This window comes from Glycine soja, chromosome 18 (assembly GCF_004193775.1).
Source record: "Glycine soja cultivar W05 chromosome 18, ASM419377v2, whole genome shotgun sequence".
Taxonomy (NCBI): Eukaryota; Viridiplantae; Streptophyta; class Magnoliopsida; order Fabales; family Fabaceae; genus Glycine; species Glycine soja.
The window spans coordinates 20,105,368-20,123,108 of record NC_041019.1 but is presented as its reverse complement, the minus strand read 5'-3'; the positions used below and the strand labels follow the sequence as shown (position 1 = coordinate 20,123,108).

General features: G+C 37.2%; 1 protein-coding gene across 1 annotated transcript; it reads right to left on the bottom strand.

Annotated features, from left to right (window-relative positions):
• Positions 1 to 366: 366 nt before the first annotated feature.
• Positions 367 to 4,125, bottom strand: LOC114396613 (aldehyde dehydrogenase family 2 member B7, mitochondrial-like). The gene is made up of 11 exons (XM_028358686.1): positions 3,981 to 4,125; positions 3,352 to 3,489; positions 3,017 to 3,159; positions 2,742 to 2,895; positions 2,426 to 2,655; positions 2,217 to 2,306; positions 1,827 to 2,000; positions 1,606 to 1,743; positions 1,146 to 1,283; positions 980 to 1,041; positions 367 to 889 (listed from the first exon to the last, which is right to left on the bottom strand). Exons 1-11 carry the CDS (start codon positions 4,048 to 4,050, stop codon positions 616 to 618), a joined length of 1,611 nt encoding a protein of 536 aa, XP_028214487.1. The 5' UTR covers positions 4,051 to 4,125; the 3' UTR covers positions 367 to 615.
• Positions 4,126 to 17,741: the final 13,616 nt, after the last annotated feature.

Genomic DNA, 17,741 nt, shown 5'->3' with positions numbered 1-17,741 from the left:
ATTATAAAATAATGAATAAGACTCATTAAATAAAAAATAAAACCTAAAAAACCATAAGTTAAGAAAAGTTTGTTGGAGGGATGCTATCATTTCTTCTAAAAAATTTATTAGATCAACTTGCATCTAACAAAGGCTAATTTTTATTTGATGGATCATGGGCAATATTGATTTTCTGCCGCTGGTTTTGTATTTCTCATGATCGGGTCAACGCTGGAGTTTCTCCTATTCCCCCGTGAATTTGAATTTTGTGCATTATAGTCTAAAGACCACCTTAATGACCTTATCTTGGACTTTCTACAAACAATTAGCCATTAGATCGCGTTTGAAAAAACTTACAAAAAAAAATATAATTTTAAAATAATCCAATTCAAACACGTATAATTAAAAACTCAATTTAGACCATAAGAGTAACAAGTGTGTCACTCTGACTTATACAAATGCAAGGAATAGAAATTGACAAAAGAGATAAAAGGATGAAGACCAGGAAAATATCAACAACGTCATAACTCATAACTCGTGTAACGCCAAAAAAAAAAAAAGCAGGATTTTATTTTTATCATCATTATCATTGAGGCACTGATAGTTATTGATTATCCAAAGAAGGCTAGTGTTTGCTCAAAGCCATGCTGGGTTTTTCAGGGGATTAACAACAGCCTTCACTTGCAAGTAGTTTTTGAGACTATACTCTCCTTTTTCTCTGCCTTGACCACTCATCTTGTACCCTCCAAAGGGAATTGCAGCATCAAATGTGTCAAAGCAGTTTATCCACACTGTTCCAACTCTCAGTGCCCGCGTCAAAGTGTAGGCAGTGTCCATGTTCGTTGTGAACACTCCGGCCGCAAGCCCGTAACGTGTGTTATTTGCTCTTTGAACTACCTCGCCAAGGTCCCTGGGGTCATCATCACAAAAATTAGTTCACACATACATAATAGTATAATACCATTCTCAGCAAGGTAATTAAGACTCATTGTTTTCTTACTTGAATTTTAATATGGATTGGACTGGACCAAAGATCTCATCCCTTGCAATCAGCATGCCATCCTGGTGATTGTTACAAATTCAATAGAAAACACTTCTTTAGGAGTTGTATTTTCATTTTTCAGACTCATTCGATAAAGTGCAAAAATGAAACTAAAAAGATATACCTTAACATTTGAGAAGACTGTAGGTTGAATGTAGAAGCCCTTGTTGCCAAGCTTGTCTCCTCCGGTTTCAAGGGTTGCCCCACTTTCAACACCAGATCTGATGTACCTCAGTATTTTCTCAAATTGATCTGAATCAATCTGATTGTTTGGATCATAGAAGAAATAATCAGAGTATTTAGACATTTTAAAAGAATCATACGTTAAGAAATGGGAATGTCAAAGTAGTAGCAATATGACATTCTTTTTGTGCATTTTAGTATAGTGAAGCCTCGAGAACCAGAACTTCATAAGGAATTAAGGGTTGTAACATATCTCCAGTCATCAGCAATCAGCATTGAATTAATGAGAGCACAGACGTAATGCCAAATTGACCGACATATTATATCCTCAGACAACTTTGGAAAACAAAGCTCAAAGATCAAACATGAGGATGCAATGTAAAGGATTCTTTGCAATTTACCTGAGGACCTTGCTCTATTCCCCCCTTGAATGGATCACCAACAACACGCTTCAAAGCACGAGCCTTTGCTTTCTCAACAAACTCATCGTATACACTTTCATGTACAAATGTTCGAGACCCAGCACAGCAACATTGTCCCTGAATGTCACAAACAACACCAATCAAATTTTCTGAATCTAATGGTTTTACAACAAGAGCACTATACTTTATAGTTTATATACCTGATTAAAGAATAAAGCAAAATGGGCTAGCTCAACAGCCTGATCTACATCAGCATCTTCACACACAATAAAGGGGGATTTCCCACCAAGCTCCAAAGTAACAGGCTTAAGATTGCTTTTAGCTGCCAGTTCAAGGACAACTTTCCCAGTATCAGTGGAACCAGTAAAAGCAAGCTGCGAGATAATGTAAAAAATTCATGCTGTTAAGACACTATCAAGTCTAGATGTCTAATAATCCATTAGAATGAAAATGATCATATCAAACATTCAAACTTCTTCACAAGATAAGGAAACTGAAATTAATTGCCATAGAATTTACAGAAACTATTGCATGCCAACAATAAAATCACTACACTTCTCCACTACTGCAGATGCTAAATATTTTAGTACCTTGTCAACTTCCATGTGGCTAGCAAGAGCAGCACCAGCAGTTGGACCAAAGCCAGATACTACATTTAAAACACCAGCAGGAAGTCCAGCCTGCCAGACAGATTACAAATTGGGAATGATGAGGATTGAAGATATTCATGAGTAAATTAAACTCCACAAAAACCATGCTTCTAACAAAATGAAGATTGGTCTATACCACTATCACACACCTCATGAAATAGTTTTGCTGCATATAAAGCAGATAACGGTGTCTGCTCAGCTGTTTTGAGAACAATGGTGTTGCCACAGGCCAATGCCGGTCCAACCTTCCAGGCAAACATGAGAAGAGGGAAGTTCCAAGGAATGATCTGACCGGCAACACCAATTGGTTCATGCAATGTTTGCACATGATATGGTCCATCAGCTGGAACTGTTAGACCATGGATCTTATCTGCCCAACCTGGGGAACATGAAAACACAGGTGTCACTAAAATTTTGCAAAACAAAGAAGAATATTCAAAGTTCCACACTTTGTGTCCCACATACCAGCATAGTATCGAATCAGGCGAACAAGCATTGGAACTTCAATCTTAGCAGCTTGTTCATAAGGCTTTCCATTATCCCAAGTCTCAAGTGCTGCAAGCTCATCATTATGCTTCTCAAGCAGATCAGCTGCACGCAACAAGATCCTTTGCCGTTCCTATAAAATCATAGTAACAAGAAAGCAAAAAAGGGATTTCAACTCAGAATCATGAGACCAAAGTTTACATCTTTGTGAACAGCAGGAAAAGTAAAATTATAGAGAGGTTATGATCAAATACATAAGCCGTCATCTTAGGCCATGGTCCATGATCAAATGCTTTTCGTGCAGCTGCAACTGCTCGATCAACATCCTCAGAGTGACCCTCAGCAACATGAGCAATTACTTCACCTGTCCTAGGATCTAAAGTTGGAAAAGTTTTACCTGATCCCCCAAGAATCCCAATAGTAAGATACCCAGAAAAAAGAAACCTTAAAAAAATCCCTCTCTTTTCTTTCTTTTTTTTTCCCCATCTTTCTGTTTAGTCAAAACTCAACTTTATGTCAAAAAGGGTGAAGGCGAAGGATTCAAAAACAAAACAAGATTAACAAAATAAACAAATAAATAAACACTCACCAGAAGCAGCATCTACAAATTTTCCATCAATTAAGAGTTGGGTGTGTTCTACTTGCACTGATGGTTTAACGGGTTCTTCTTCAATGGCAGAAGAAGTGCTGTATTTGCAGTGTCTTGAACCAAGGAAACCATTCCCACCTGAAAGTTTTTTATTTATTTTAATTTTGATCCATGTACAGAGTTAATTATTCTTGAAAGGGCAGTGAAAAGTCCAAATCAAAATACCCAATTAAACATCAATTTCAAAGTGATACAAACATGAGTTTAATTTACATAGACATAGCTTTCACATGGTCACACTCAACAAGAAACACAAAATAATAGGTGAAAAACGAGAGAATCTATAAGTACAACTAAGAAAACATAGGACAACCAGACATGTAGTGGTTGACAGCTACCAAGCATTGAATGAACTAATCCGTACACAAAAAAATTTCTGGATCCCACCCTTTTTCCAATTGGTCATCCTTTTATTTCAAGCAATCATCAACGAAACCAAACCCAGAAAAAAATCGGTTCAAGAAAAAAAAATGGAAATCAACAAAAAAGAGAAACAAATCACTTAATTATTGTTTTATAACATAGGAAAATGATGAGACCACCATCTCAAAGTACACATGCATCTCTACCTCGTGAAAAGAAGGAGGTAGAAGAAAAGGAGCGAGAGATGAGTCTTGAAATTCTGAGTGAAGAAGCCATGTCAGTGTTCCTCTTCTCTCTCTTCACTAACTCATTTCCATTTTATAAAAACGCATGATCAAACATGTGTTACTGTTTGTCAGCCCACGCGATAAGAATGATTTATTTATTTTTTAGATAAAATTATATTTTTAGTCTTTTTATTTATCTTTAATTTTAATTTTGATTTTCTTTAAAATTATTAACACATTTAATCCTCTAATTATATTTAATCCCGTAGATGTGATCAAGTCCAAAATTAAACTTTAACTATTATAAACAATCTTATTATTATAAATGACAAGATTAATATAATGTGAAGATTTTAATTTGTAAATATCATTTATAAATTATAAGTGCTCGAAAAGTCTATAGGTCTATTGTGTCCATGATAATCCTTGGAATTTGGAATCCAACTACTTAAATTTTTTATTATAAAAAGAAAAAAACTTAATGTTATTTTTGATTCATTTGTTTGGTAGATATTTTGTTTTGATACGTAAAGTTTTAAAATTTTTATTTTGATCCTTTATATTTTCGAAATATATCATTTTGGTCTTTTTTTTTAAATTTTTCATTAAAAACGTTAGGGTTGGTTAACTTTTAAATTTTAAAAAGGACCAAAATGATATTTTTCAAAAAACACAAAGGAACAGAAAAAAAACTTTTAAAACTTAATGCATTAAAGTGAAACATATGCAAAACACAATGGACCAAACTTTAGTGTTGAAACATTTGTGAAACAGAATAATTAACTTTACATAGTGTCGCCTCATCCACAATTGAGTGTTGTCAGTCTTCTTCTTCGCATTCGTCAACATGCTGCTATCAGCAACAACGATGAGATAATTGTTGTCGTTAGGTGAGACAACAATAAAAAAAGGACAAAAATGATACATTTCGAAAATATAAATGATCAAAATGAAAATTTTAAAACATAATGTACCAAAGTAAAACAACTGTGAAACATAATGAAACAAAAGTGATATTAAATCATCTTAAAATTTAAAAGTTAACAGAATACTGACGTTTCTAATGGAAAATTGAAAAAAGGACCAAAATGATACATTTCGAAAACATAAAGGATCATAATATAATTTTTATAACTTAATGTACCAAAGCAAAATAACTATGAAACATAATGGACCAAAAGTGACATTAAACTCCCCCTCCCCCCCTCCTAAAAAAAAGTTCTCCCTCCAAACTTGACAAAACTCAAATTTAAGACTATCAACAAAAGGGAGGTTGATATGCACTTTACTCATAACCTCAAGAAATTTTCTAAATTGCACATCTTGCTAGTCATTAATAACTCTATGAGGAAAGGGTAGACTTACCTACGGAGATGTCAGTATCTCCTTCTTTTCATCCCCTTCCTTCTTTGGCTCTGGATTCCTATAAGTAGGAACCACAACTTTCTTAAGTGTTTGGTTCTTCTCAGTAAGGATGTCATCTGTAGCTTTTGGAAAAGACCTTCCTTCTCCTCGAAGTCCTCTTGAATCCTCTTGCTTCTAGTCATCACAACATTGACATCCTCCTTCTTAGGATTTGGTTTAGGTTGTGAAGGGAGGTTGTCCAGTTGCCTTTGTGACAAGAAAGATTGTATGTTGGTCAGTTGAGACTCCATCTGCTTCATTCTTTGATCATTCTAGGTCATATATTGAAGCATGGTTTCTTGAAGAGTGGGTAGTCTTCTCCTTTTGTCCGGGCCTCTGATTTTGCATAGGTTGAGACCTATACATTCCTTTATTCTGTCTGAAGCCTTGTCCTTGATTGAAATTGTTGGGGTACTAATTATAAAACATGTTTCCTCCCCCAACAAAGTTGATCTCATCCATGGTTGTAGCTAGCTTGTCATCAATAGTGTATTCTCTTGGCCAATGCATAATCCTACATCTATCCTAGGTTGGGAATGGAGATGTAGTGATGAGGACTTGAGCTTGAGCTCTCATGAGTGTCTCAATCTTCAATGTTAGAGATTACATCTGCTTTCCCAATTCAGTTTGAGAATCATTTTTCTCCACTTGGTTGATGCCTCTCTTCATAATCCTCATATCCCCTGAGTTGCGATAGGGGTTAGAACACATATCTTCAATGATCCTAATGGCATCAACATGGGGTTTTAACATGAGGTTACCCCCACAAGAAGCATCTAAACTTGTCATATTATGTGAAATACTCCACCAAATAAAATGTAAATTGACCTTTGTTGAGAAAAGTCATGATGTTGGCAGCTTCTAATCATCTCTTCCAATCTTTCCCAAATTTCAAGTAAGCTCTCTTACTCCTTTTGCACAAAGTTCTCAATGTCCCTAATGTACTAATCCATCTTCATGGGAAAGAAATATCTCTTTAAAAAGGTAATTATGCACTGGTTCCATGTAGTGATATTATTCTTTGGCAATGAACACAACTAGTCTTGTGCCTAAGAGAGAAGGAAAAGGGATAAAGTCTAATGTATTCTGCCAGAACACGGTTTTGTCTCATCGTGTTGGTCAACTTGATGAACTTCCTTAGGTGCTACATTGAATCTTCATGGGTAGCACCACTAAACATGTTATTCTCCAACATATATAGGTAGCTCAAGCAGTTAGATGGTATTGGTTTCCCTCAAGGTAGGGGTGGGGTAGTCCATAAGTGTTTGAGCCTCATTAGCTACCATTTCTATTTCTCTCTCTTCACGAATCTCTGTACGAAGTTTATGGATTAACTTGTCAATATCAAGTTCAAATTGTAATGGTGGATATTGGAACCTGATTTGCATGCACTACAAAACAGAGGAGAAGATCAAGTGCAACGAGAAATAAAAGAATAAAATAAAAATAAAAAAAAATTAAATAAATAATAAAATAATTTCTATAAACAAAATTGTTTGATTTAACAAAATTAAACTCATTCAAAATTCCACAAATATTTCCTGGCAACAACGCTAGAAACTTGTGTAAAATATATAAGACTTGCACAAGGGCAAATGTACCCTACGTAGCAATAACAGTGGACTCGAAAGTCCGAATATTGAACCTAAAGGACTAGTAATATTCCTAATTAGTCAAGTTTATTAAACTAACAGTTGTGGATATTAAAAAGAGGATTTAAATATTTTTAGGATTTTGGTTTTTTGAAAAAAAAACAAATAAACTAATGCAAAGAGAGATTTAAGTGATGATAAGAGTGACTAGGGGTTATGATTCACTAGTACCAATTTTCCCTCAATCCCAATCCCAATGAAATTCCTTCCCCAGTTAATTATCTATTTCCAAAATCAACCAAAGCTTATGATCAAGGTTAGAGGATGCTCTTTTTCTTAAATCAATACCCCAATGATCATGGATCTATCAATTTAAGTCAAAGGATATAATTAATTCTAGGGATGATCAATTAAATATTAACTAATCTATCAGAGATTACCTAAACAGTTTGATCATGCAATTTGGAGTAAAATATTCTCTACCTAGATCTACAAATTACATGAAGATGATCACTACTATGCAGTCGATTAAGTATTAGAATGACCAGTTCTAAATAAACAATAAAGATAAGGAAGAGAATTAATTAAAATAAAATGATGAGGAATTCCATTAAGAACAGAGAGAAGGGTAAAATTGAACAATTACATTATAGCCCTCGAATTAAGGGGACTAACCACTCATGATCAAAGCAAAACTAGCAATCCTATACAAAATAAATATAGACATACCAATAAGGCAAGAATAATGATCACGATCCGTCCTCACGGTGTTGTTCATGCTTCACAATTCTCAAAAGCCCTCAAAGTTCTTTCAAATTCATAAAAAGATAAAAGTGAACTAAAGATTTTTTTACAAAGTTGAGATACCTATATATAGCATATAGCTTCCTAAAGATATTAGTCTGAAAAGACGCACTATGGTCGTGGTAAAATCTACCACGGCTATGGTCAAAAGTGACACTGAAGATATGGACTCTCATGGATTGACTACGACCCTCATGGTTGACCACGACCCTTATGAATTGATCCCGACCATGGTGAATTTACCACAACTGTTGTCAGATTGTTGACGTTGTTCAAGAGGATTGTTATCATCTTATTGTGGTCGTGTTTTTTTACCATGGCCATGGTAAATGTACGATAGTGGTGATCAAGTTCAGAGTCTTCAAATCTTCATAAAATCATGCAATTTCCAACTCTTTCGTTTAGTTGAGTGGGTGTACTTTTGAAATTCAAAATTAGTGTCCAAATGTGAGTTCTTCCAAGAAAATGCAAGCAAAATGACACAAAATATAACTCAAAAAGTGATTTATCAGCTATCGTCTGAAACATCAGACGTAGATTTGGCAAGGCATGTTGTGATAGTGCATAAGACTTAGGTTTTAACCTTTGTATTTTTTACATCTAATCAAAATAATTTAGGGTCTTGATTCGTCTTATGACACAAATATATTTTGACTTAACAATCTCCCTCTTTTTGATGATGTCAAACAAACACAAATTTAAAAGATAAAGGTAGATTTATAAGATATTGCATTAAAGCGCTAGTTAGTCTTATCAAATGTAGACAATATATAATAAAAGCATATCATAATGCATCATAGGCCTTTGAGATAAAGTCTAAATAGATAACATAAAACATCTCATTTTATTCATGTAAAGGTTTTCACATCAAGAAGATGTGTTTCAAGGAAGAAATAACATAAATAACCATAAGAACTCCCCCAAAACTAGTGTTTTCTTCATACTTTCTTACTCCCTCTTAAATGATGTTAAGCTTTAGCCTTTTACTTTTTCTTCGTCTTTTGTTTGGCAACTTCTTCATCAAGCTTCCTATGAAACTCATCACCATAATCATCTGTATCAGATGATAAATGAATATGGCTACCAGGTGGCGTTAAAGGACAAAGAGGTTTCCAACCAATTGTCTTCTTATAGAAGTAGTCCCTAATTAGGAACCATTTGTGAGCTTCCTTCTCAGCATAAGCACGATCCTACAAGGCTTGAGCAAGGGCTTCTTAGGTTCTTGCTAGTTTAACTTCAAGCAACTTCAGTGAGAAGTAACTTCAGCCTTATATTCAATTTCTTCAATGATAGGATCCACATGGTGTATGAAGAAGAATTTGGAGGATGGCAAGACACCATAAAAAAGAAGGTGTGATTAGACATAGCATATAATTTCCTTTTCCATGTATAGGCCATGTTGAAAAGAGTTTCTTGAGTAAAGCACGTATGATTCATGGTCTGATAGTTTTGCCAACTTCATAGTTAAATGTATTTGTAGGGTGCTTCTCAATAGGTTCCAAACTAGAGCAACATTCCCTGAGTATGTAAAACCTCTTCATGGCATACCAACCTAGATTGGTGAGCTCAGACTTCTATTGAAAAGCTTCAAGCTCATGCTTGAAAAGATGACTAGGTTGAGCTTTTACGAATTTGATTGGTGAAACATCTTCATCATCTTCAATCATCAACTCTTTGCCTTTGTAGAAATTGGCCTTTTGATGCAGAATAGGCTTATCAATGGCTATCTGAAAATAAGTCTCTAAAGTAGTCAAGCAAGATAATTGTGACCCCAACAAGAAAGGCATGCGAGTGTTGAGCCTTTAAATTCTTTGAAAATATGTTTACCTTGATTTGATCTTTTCTCTATAGGTAGGCAACTTCATTCTTAACTCAGGGTCATAGTCTGAGTGCTCTCAGTCTTTAAAATTTAGACTTTTTTCAGGTGCCTCCAACTGAATCTCCTCTATCTGAAAAGTCTCTGCAGACTTGGTGCAATCCCAAGGAAGAACAACATTGAAGGTACACAGGAGTCTCATCAACTGTTGTAGATCCAAGGGAGTAGAGAAAAACATTTCAGTAGATGCAACCTCTCTACTTTTCCAGATGCTTGAACCAAGAGAATACACCTTTTTGTTTATAAAAGATCAGACTATTAGGGTTGGGAGTAGTAGTTTGTCTTGAAGGGAACTCCTTGATTACTAGTTCCTTATCGCCATAGACACTAAAGGCGTACTCTTCTTCTTCAGGAAAGGTATCATAAGATGGATAAAAGAAATGATCAATACCTGAAAAAATTGCCTTCCATAGCTTGGTGAGATTGAGCTTTTCAAGCTCCAATGGTTGCATCTCTAGATAAAGAGTATGAGTCCCAAAATCAACTTGTTTTTCCAGACTATGTTACAAGTCTGCCACTCAAGCACTTTATGTCCTCTGAAGCCAGGGTAGTATTTGACATTCACATCGGACTCAACAGGAACAACTCTTGGAGGTGGTGGTAAAGGCAAAGACCTTGAGGGAAGTAGCTACTCAGTGGCTTGCTACTGATCTCACCTCATCAGGCGACAATCAAGTTTAGCAAAGAGATTTGTTGGTTTGATAGGTTTTTCAATTGCGTACAATAGTTTCCTTTGTCCCAAACTAATTTGTACTTCTTCTACATTATCAAATATTGGTGGTCAATAAATAGCTTCAAAAGTTTTGATCTTGTATGCATATGTGGCTTCAGAAAGTACAACTTTGACTACCCTTTCATCATATTCAAATATTGGTTTGGGTCTAATAGGTGCAACACTAGGGTTTGTCTCAATGATGTTATCCTCGTATTCATTAAGAGAAGCTTCTATAGCAGATCGGACCATAGCTTCTTAGAGAACTTTTTTCTCTTTTGGGTCTGAGTCTTCAGGAATGATAGCCACTTCAACCTTTACTTGCCTTGTAGCAACATCCACATCAATCAATTCGGCTCCATGCTCAACAAAAAATTGAATTCTCTTAAGCTCTTCCCTTTTAGCTTGCTTGGATTCGAGTTTAGATTGTTCCTAGATTGATTCAACAATCACTTCCTCAGGCACTAGCTCACCATCAACATCAACCATGATAGCCTTTTCTGTTGCTTCCTCTGAACCTCCTAAATAGGCAATGCCTTTAGAGACTCCAAAAAAAAACATCTTCTGGAATTTCTTCAGAAACCTTTCTTGCCAAGGCACCCAACCTTGCATCTTTAGCTTACTTTTTCTTATGTTCTTCCATAGATATAGCTTCCACAAAAACAATGATATCATTTTCCTCTTTTATAGCATCCTTTCGCTCAAGAGTCTTGTCTATCTTGGCCTTCTTCCTGGACTTCGCAAACGACTTCTTCGTCACCTTAGCCAATGCAAAAACTTCTTTCTTGCTCTTGGAGGGAGAAGATGGTTTAGGTGAATGTTGGGGAGTCTATGGTGGAAGTGCTAAATAGAGTGAGGTTTGGGGAGTTAGGGTATCAAGAATCTCAACATAAGATTCTTGTGTATTGGATGGTAAGGCAGGTTTGGGTGGCGAGATAGGTGTAGGTTGAGGTTAAGGATGAAGGTGTTTGATTTTTATGGTTGGTCTCTTTGGTAGGGGTAGAGATTTAGGTTCAGACTTAGAGTCTGGTTCTTTCATTTTTTAGGTTGTTTTAAGATCTATACGTTTGGGGTTAGATGGTGGTTGTTTTTGGGTTTCTTGGTTTGGTCTAAGGGTTTAGGGTCAGATGATGTGCAGGTGCGTCTTTTCTTTTGGTTGGTAGTTTGAGTCTGGGTTGGCTAGGTTCAGACTGAGTAGAAGGTTTCACCTTCCCATTCACTATCACCTTATACATGCAACATATGTCCTTATCACTAACATAGTCTCTTGATCCCAGTCTGGGCATCACTATGTTAAACAGAAAGCTATGGATGAGTCTACACATATATATGAGGTTCACAATCCTCAAGAAGCTGACTAAAGCTTTCTTGTTAGTGGTTTTTGGACGTGGCTTTCCATATAGTATGATTTCCACCATTTCCTCGGTTGTATCCTTCTGCCAGTCTTTGTTAAAAACCAAACCCTCCTTTAGGCCGTCTTATAGTTTCTTCAATGTTGTTGATAGCAAGAATCCTAACATTTTCACTCTTCTTTGGGGTCATTGTTCACAAAGATTCAAACTTTTTGAGAGAAAAGAGATTTTTTGAATAATCAAATTCTTAAACACAAGTAAAAAGTACAAGAGTTTTATAAGAGTTCAAGTTTTCAAAAGAGTCTTTCTGATTGCTCGCCTTTGCCTTTTATAGGCTTTTGAAACAAAAGAGAGAAATGAAAAAGAATGGCGAACCATGTTTTCAAAAGGAAACTAAAAGGTTTTGCCTTTGCAAACATGTTTCCCCTTCTGTCTATACACTTGAACACACATTAGTTCAAACAAATTAATGAAAGAATATCAAGAGATGGCATTGTCTTAGACAATATGACATACATCATTTGTTTGATAAACTAACCATATTTAAATGTTCCCTAATACAAACAAAGCGATCTTTAAACAAAGGCTTAGTAACGATATCAACCCATGGATGATCTATGTCTACAAACTTTATATCAAAAACACCTTTTTGCACATAATCACGAATGAAATGATATTTTATCTCAGTATGCTTTGCCTTTGAATGTTGTATGGGATTTTTAGATAAATTGATTGCACTAGTATTGTTGCAATATACAAGAATATTGTTTTCAAAACTAGAGTAATCTTCTAACTGATACTTTACCCATAAAAATTGTGAGCAATAACAGGCAATAGACACATATTCAGCTTCAATTATAGATAAAGCAATGAAGTTCCACTTCTTACTTGCCTAAGATATCAGACAAGGTCCAATGTAATACATCCTCTGCTTGTGTTTTTTTTGTTCTACTCTATTTCTTGCATAGTTTGCATCATAGGGGGTGTGTAGCTAGGGTTTCAAAACAAGTGGATTTCTAGGATTTCAAAACAACCAGCCCAGAGGCAATTTCAATACAAGTGGATTTCTAGGATTTCAAAACAACCAGCAGTATCAACAATAGAGACAGTGACAAAATCACCCTGATAACCAATTCAACAGAGACCAAGGCGGTTCATCTACAAGGCCACAACAGCAGATGCCAAGTCTCTATGACCGAACCACAAAGTTGGAAGAGACTCTAGCTCAATTTATGCAAGTGTCAATGTCTAACCAAAAGAGCACGGAGTCTGCAATTAAGAATCTAGAAGTTCAGGTGGGCCAGCTTGTGAAGTAGTTAGCTGAAAGACCATCCAGCAGTTTTACAGCAAACACAGAGAAAAATCCTAAGGAAGAGTGCAAAGCTGTGATGACTAGAAGCAAAATGGTTATTCAAGTTGAGAAAATAGAGCTGATTAGAAGGTGGAGGGATTTAAACAATAGCTAGCTGATGAACCGGCACTGGAACCAGTTGATGATTTAGTTGAGCTTGAAGAAAGTGTTGAGGAAGCAGAAGGTGATGAAGAAGAAGAGACACCAATAAGAGACTATCAAGATAGAATAAAGAAGAAGGAAGAAAAAGAAAAAGAAAAAGATGAAGAAATAAAAGAAGAAGAAGAAAAAGAAAAAAAGTAGAAAAATGAAAAACAAAAAGAGAAGGTTGTTGAGATTGAGAAGAAGAAAGGCAAGAGTGATGCCAACATAGAAAAGAAGGAAGAGGCAACTCTTATTGAATGCAAGGAGGTACCTTATCCGTTGGTACCCTCCCGAAAAGATAATGAGCGACATTTGGCCAGATTTCTTGATATCTTCAAGAAATTGGAAATTACTTTGCCTTTTGGAGAAGCACTTCAGCAAATGCCCCTCTGCCAAATTTTTGAAGGATATGTAACCAAGAAGAACCGGTACATCCATAGTGACAGAACTGTTGTGGAAGGTAACTGTAGTGTTGTTATTCAACGCATCCTTCCACCCAAGCACAAAGATCCTGGAGTTGTCACAATATCGTGTTCTACCGGTGAGGTTGCTATAGGCAAAGCTCTCATAGACTTGGGAGCTAGTATAAATTTAATGCCTCTCTCCATGTGTCGGTGACTTGGAGAGCTGGAAATAATGCCCACACGCATGACCCTTTAGTTAGCTGACCGCTCCATCACAAGGCCATATGGAGTCATTGAAGATGTTTTGGTGAAGGTTAATCACCTTATATTTCCAGCTGATTTTGTTGTCATAGATATAGAAAAGGATGTTGACATTCCTCTCATTCTTGGCCTCCCATTCATGTCTACTGCAAGCTGTGTGGTAGACATGGGAAAGAAGATGCTACAGATGGTCATAGAAGATCAGAAGATCAACTTTGAATTGTTCCATGAAGACAAAGATCCACCTAGCCAAAATGTCTGTCTGAAAGTGCATGTGATGGAGGAAAGGAGGCTCGAGAAGAAGGTCCTTGAAGTAGGAACTTTGTTGGATCCTGGATAACAGGATGATGTGTCAAGCTAGTGACGTTAAAAAAGTGCTTACTGGGAGACAACCCAACTTTTCTTTCCCTTTTCTATTTTTCATTGTTATCTCTTGCATGTAGTTAGGATACCTTGCTTGTGATTGTGATTAATTATCAGCTTGTTTAGTAATGAACAAGGGGTTTTAAGCTTGTGTGAAAAGTTAGACAGAAAAAGACTTGGAAATTTTTTTGCAATTGTCTATCCGCTAAGCGCAATCCTTGTGCTAAGCGCTCAGTCTTCACGCGCTAAGCTGAACATGCTTGCACTAAGTGCAGAGACCCTTGATTGGTTGGCTGAATAGTTTAGCTAAGCGCACATCACTACGCTAAGCCCAACATCTTCATTGTAATTGAACCTTAATCAGTGGGCTTAGTGTGGATGATGCGCTAAGCGCCACTTTTTATTTGGAGAAATTTTATTGTAGCAGTGCTAAGCGCGCTATCTAGAGCTAAGCCCCAGATTTATTCTGTAATTTGAGCTTTTAAGTTGGGCTTAGTGGAGCAGAATGCGCTAAGCACTAATCTCTTACTATTTTTGAATTCTTGGAAGTGCGCTTAGCGCGCCTGTTTCGCTAAGCCTGAACTACTCTCTGTAAGTTGAAGCCTGATGGCACGCTAAGCCTCACATCTTAGGCTAAGGGAATATTGCAGAAAATTTTGTGTTGCAGAAAACGCTAAGCGCAGCCTGCTGCGCTAAGCCCCAGATGCTCACTGGACTTTACAACTTCAAGTTGGGCATAGCGCAAGGTTAGGCTAAGCGCTTGGGTTTGAAACTCAAACGTCATGTGGGCACGCTAAGTGCAGCTCTGCACTAAGCGCGCCATACGAATTTCAGTTTTTAAAAACCAAAGGCTGAGGTACCTTGGGTGATACCCCAAATTTACCTCTACCTCTGTTACTGCGTTTTCTTGCTTCCAAATAATACATTTCATCTGCATGCCTCATTTCCTTGCACAAACATAATCCAAGTAAGTTCTCCTGCATTGTTCCTTTGCATTCTGATTTTTCAAACCTTAGGATAGACGATTTCTTGCTTTCTTAGTTAGTAATGATGTTAAGGTTTTTAGTTTTAGGGTTAGGCATTCTAGGATTTTAGGTAACTTAGAAGCCCATTAGGGGCAATGTAGCTGAAAGGGGTGAAGACCCCTATGGTTCTATTTGGAAATTGCGATGAACGCGCTAAGCGCGCCTACTGCGCTAAGCCTATTCATCGCAACTGTTAAAATTTTGGATTTCTAGATGATTGCGCTAAGCGGACCATGTCGCGCTAAGTGCATTCATCCCTACTGATGAATGAAAATGATGATCCCACTAAGCGGGCCTAGTGTTCAGACATTAAGATTTTTGAAACTTTTTGTTCAGTGCTAAGCTTGACCTGTTCGGCTAAGCACCACTTTGCTTTTGTAGTTAGTCCTTTGAATAAGGCTAAGCACAGCTGCTGCGCTAAGCCTTTGTTGTGTGTCGAGGAGGTTGAGCTAAGCGCGCCATGCTGCGCTAAGCTCAACTCTCTCACTATTTTTGAGTTTTTGTAGTTAGGCTAACCGTGCCCTGTGCGCTAAGCCTGAGTGTTATTCTGGTGTGGCTGAGCTAAGCGCGCCATGTTGCGCTAAGCCTAGACTCTCTTATGTTTTGAAAATTGTAGACTTAGGCTAAGCCTAGCTTGCCACACTAAGCCTAATCTGCAGAAAAATATTTTCTATGTCTTTAGGCTAAGCGGGAGTCTGCTACGATTAGCCCATGAGTAAAATTTAGAAGACGTGCTAAGCCCAGCCTGCTGCGCTAAGCGCCTAGTCAAAATTTTAGTTTTATTTTTCTGTTTTTGTTGAAAATAACCTATGCTAATCTTTTGTGTTTTACCTTATATTTTGTAGATGGCATCTAAGAAAAGGAAGGCTCCCTCTACACCTTCCCAAGTCAGATATGATCGATCTAGATTCACCTCTCAAGAAGCTCGGGAGTGATACACTGATATAATTGTGCCTAGAAAATTGCTTCCAGAGAGGAATGTCATAGTATATTACACTAAGTTTGATGAGTTCAAGGAGGAACTCGAGAGAAGACACTGGGATGAGGAGCTGACTAGTTTTACTGACGACAACATAGATGTCGCTATTGTGAAGGAATTTTATGCTAACCTCTATGACCCCGAGGATAAATCACCTAAGCAGGTGAGGGTGAGAGGTCACTTGGTGAAATTTGATGAGGATACTTTGAACACCTTCCTGAAGACCCTTGTAATTCTGGAAGAGGGGGAAAATTTGTGTGCTTATTCCAGGTTTGCACTCCTGAGGCCTGATCCTCAGGAGTTGGCTGCTAAGCTTTGTATCCCAGGGAGGGGATTCAAGCTAAACGTTGATGGTCAGACTTTGAAGATATTAAGGAAGAACATGACCACTTTAGCTCAGACATGGAGCGTTCTTTCCTTCTCTAACCTGATTCCTACCTCCCATACATCTGATGTCACCTTAGACAGAGCCAAATTAATTTATGGCATCATTATGAAGATGGATATGAATGTGGGGTACCTCATCTCCCACCAAATCTCTATTACTGCACAACATGATTCATCCAGACTTGGATTCCCTGCCTTGATCACAGCTCTGTGCAAGGCTAGAGGAGTCCAATCAGATTCTAGATCCCTGGAGAGCTTGAGCTCCACCATTAACTTGGCATACATCTAGAAGAACTATTGGAATCTTGATGATCCAACAATGTCATTTAGAGGGCCAAGGAAGGCCAGGGGTAAGAGATCAGAGGTCCCCACTACTTCAGCAACACCAGAGACAACAACTCCTTCTTCTTCCACAGCTCCAGCACCTCCCATTCAGACTCCAACTATTCCTCCTACATCTACTTAGATACCACTTCCAACTCCTTTATCTGCAGGACCTTCAGATTTTTTATTTACACCACAGATGTTTCATTCCATGCTCCAGAGCTTACACAGGGGGCAGTCCATTATCATGCAGAGCCTTCAGGGCTTGGGCTTGCCATCCATCATGAGCATGGATGAGTTTGATGCGTAGATGGCTTGGCTAGGAGACCAACCTTCTCCTTTTGAAGCAGATGTACACATGGCTCAGGAGAAGGGGACTTCCACAGACCAGATTCCAGAGCCATCTCCAGCACCCATACCTGATGATTCCATGCCATCTGCACCAGCATCTGAGCTAGAGCAGCTTATCTCTCAGGATTCACCAACTGCTCAAGTGTTAGATCTCAATGAGCATGCCCAGGAGCAATCACAGGAGCAGGACATTTAAATTTTTTCATTTTGAACAATTTAGGTTGTTTCAGTTATTTTATGATTTATGTTCAGTCATTTAAATTTCAGTCTTTATGTTTCAGTTCTTTAAATTTCAGTTATTTAAATTTCAGTTCTAGTGTAGTTGTTTGATTACTTGTACAAAAAGCTTGTTGAATAGTGAACTGGTTGAAAATGATATGCAGTGGATTGTTTTGTATGAAATGAGTGTTT

Excerpts from the sequence above, each read along its gene's own strand:
- LOC114396613 (XM_028358686.1), bottom strand. The coding sequence starts at position 4,050 with ATGGCTTCTTCACTCAGAATTTCAAGACTCATCTCTCGCTCCTTTTCT. Across the intron at positions 3,490-3,980 it reads TACCTCCTTCTTTTCACGAG|GTGGGAATGGTTTCCTTGGT; the intron begins GTAGAGATGCAT and ends AAAAACTTTCAG. Across the intron at positions 1,744-1,826 it reads TTGCTTTATTCTTTAATCAG|GGACAATGTTGCTGTGCTGG; the intron begins GTATATAAACTA and ends TGTGACATTCAG.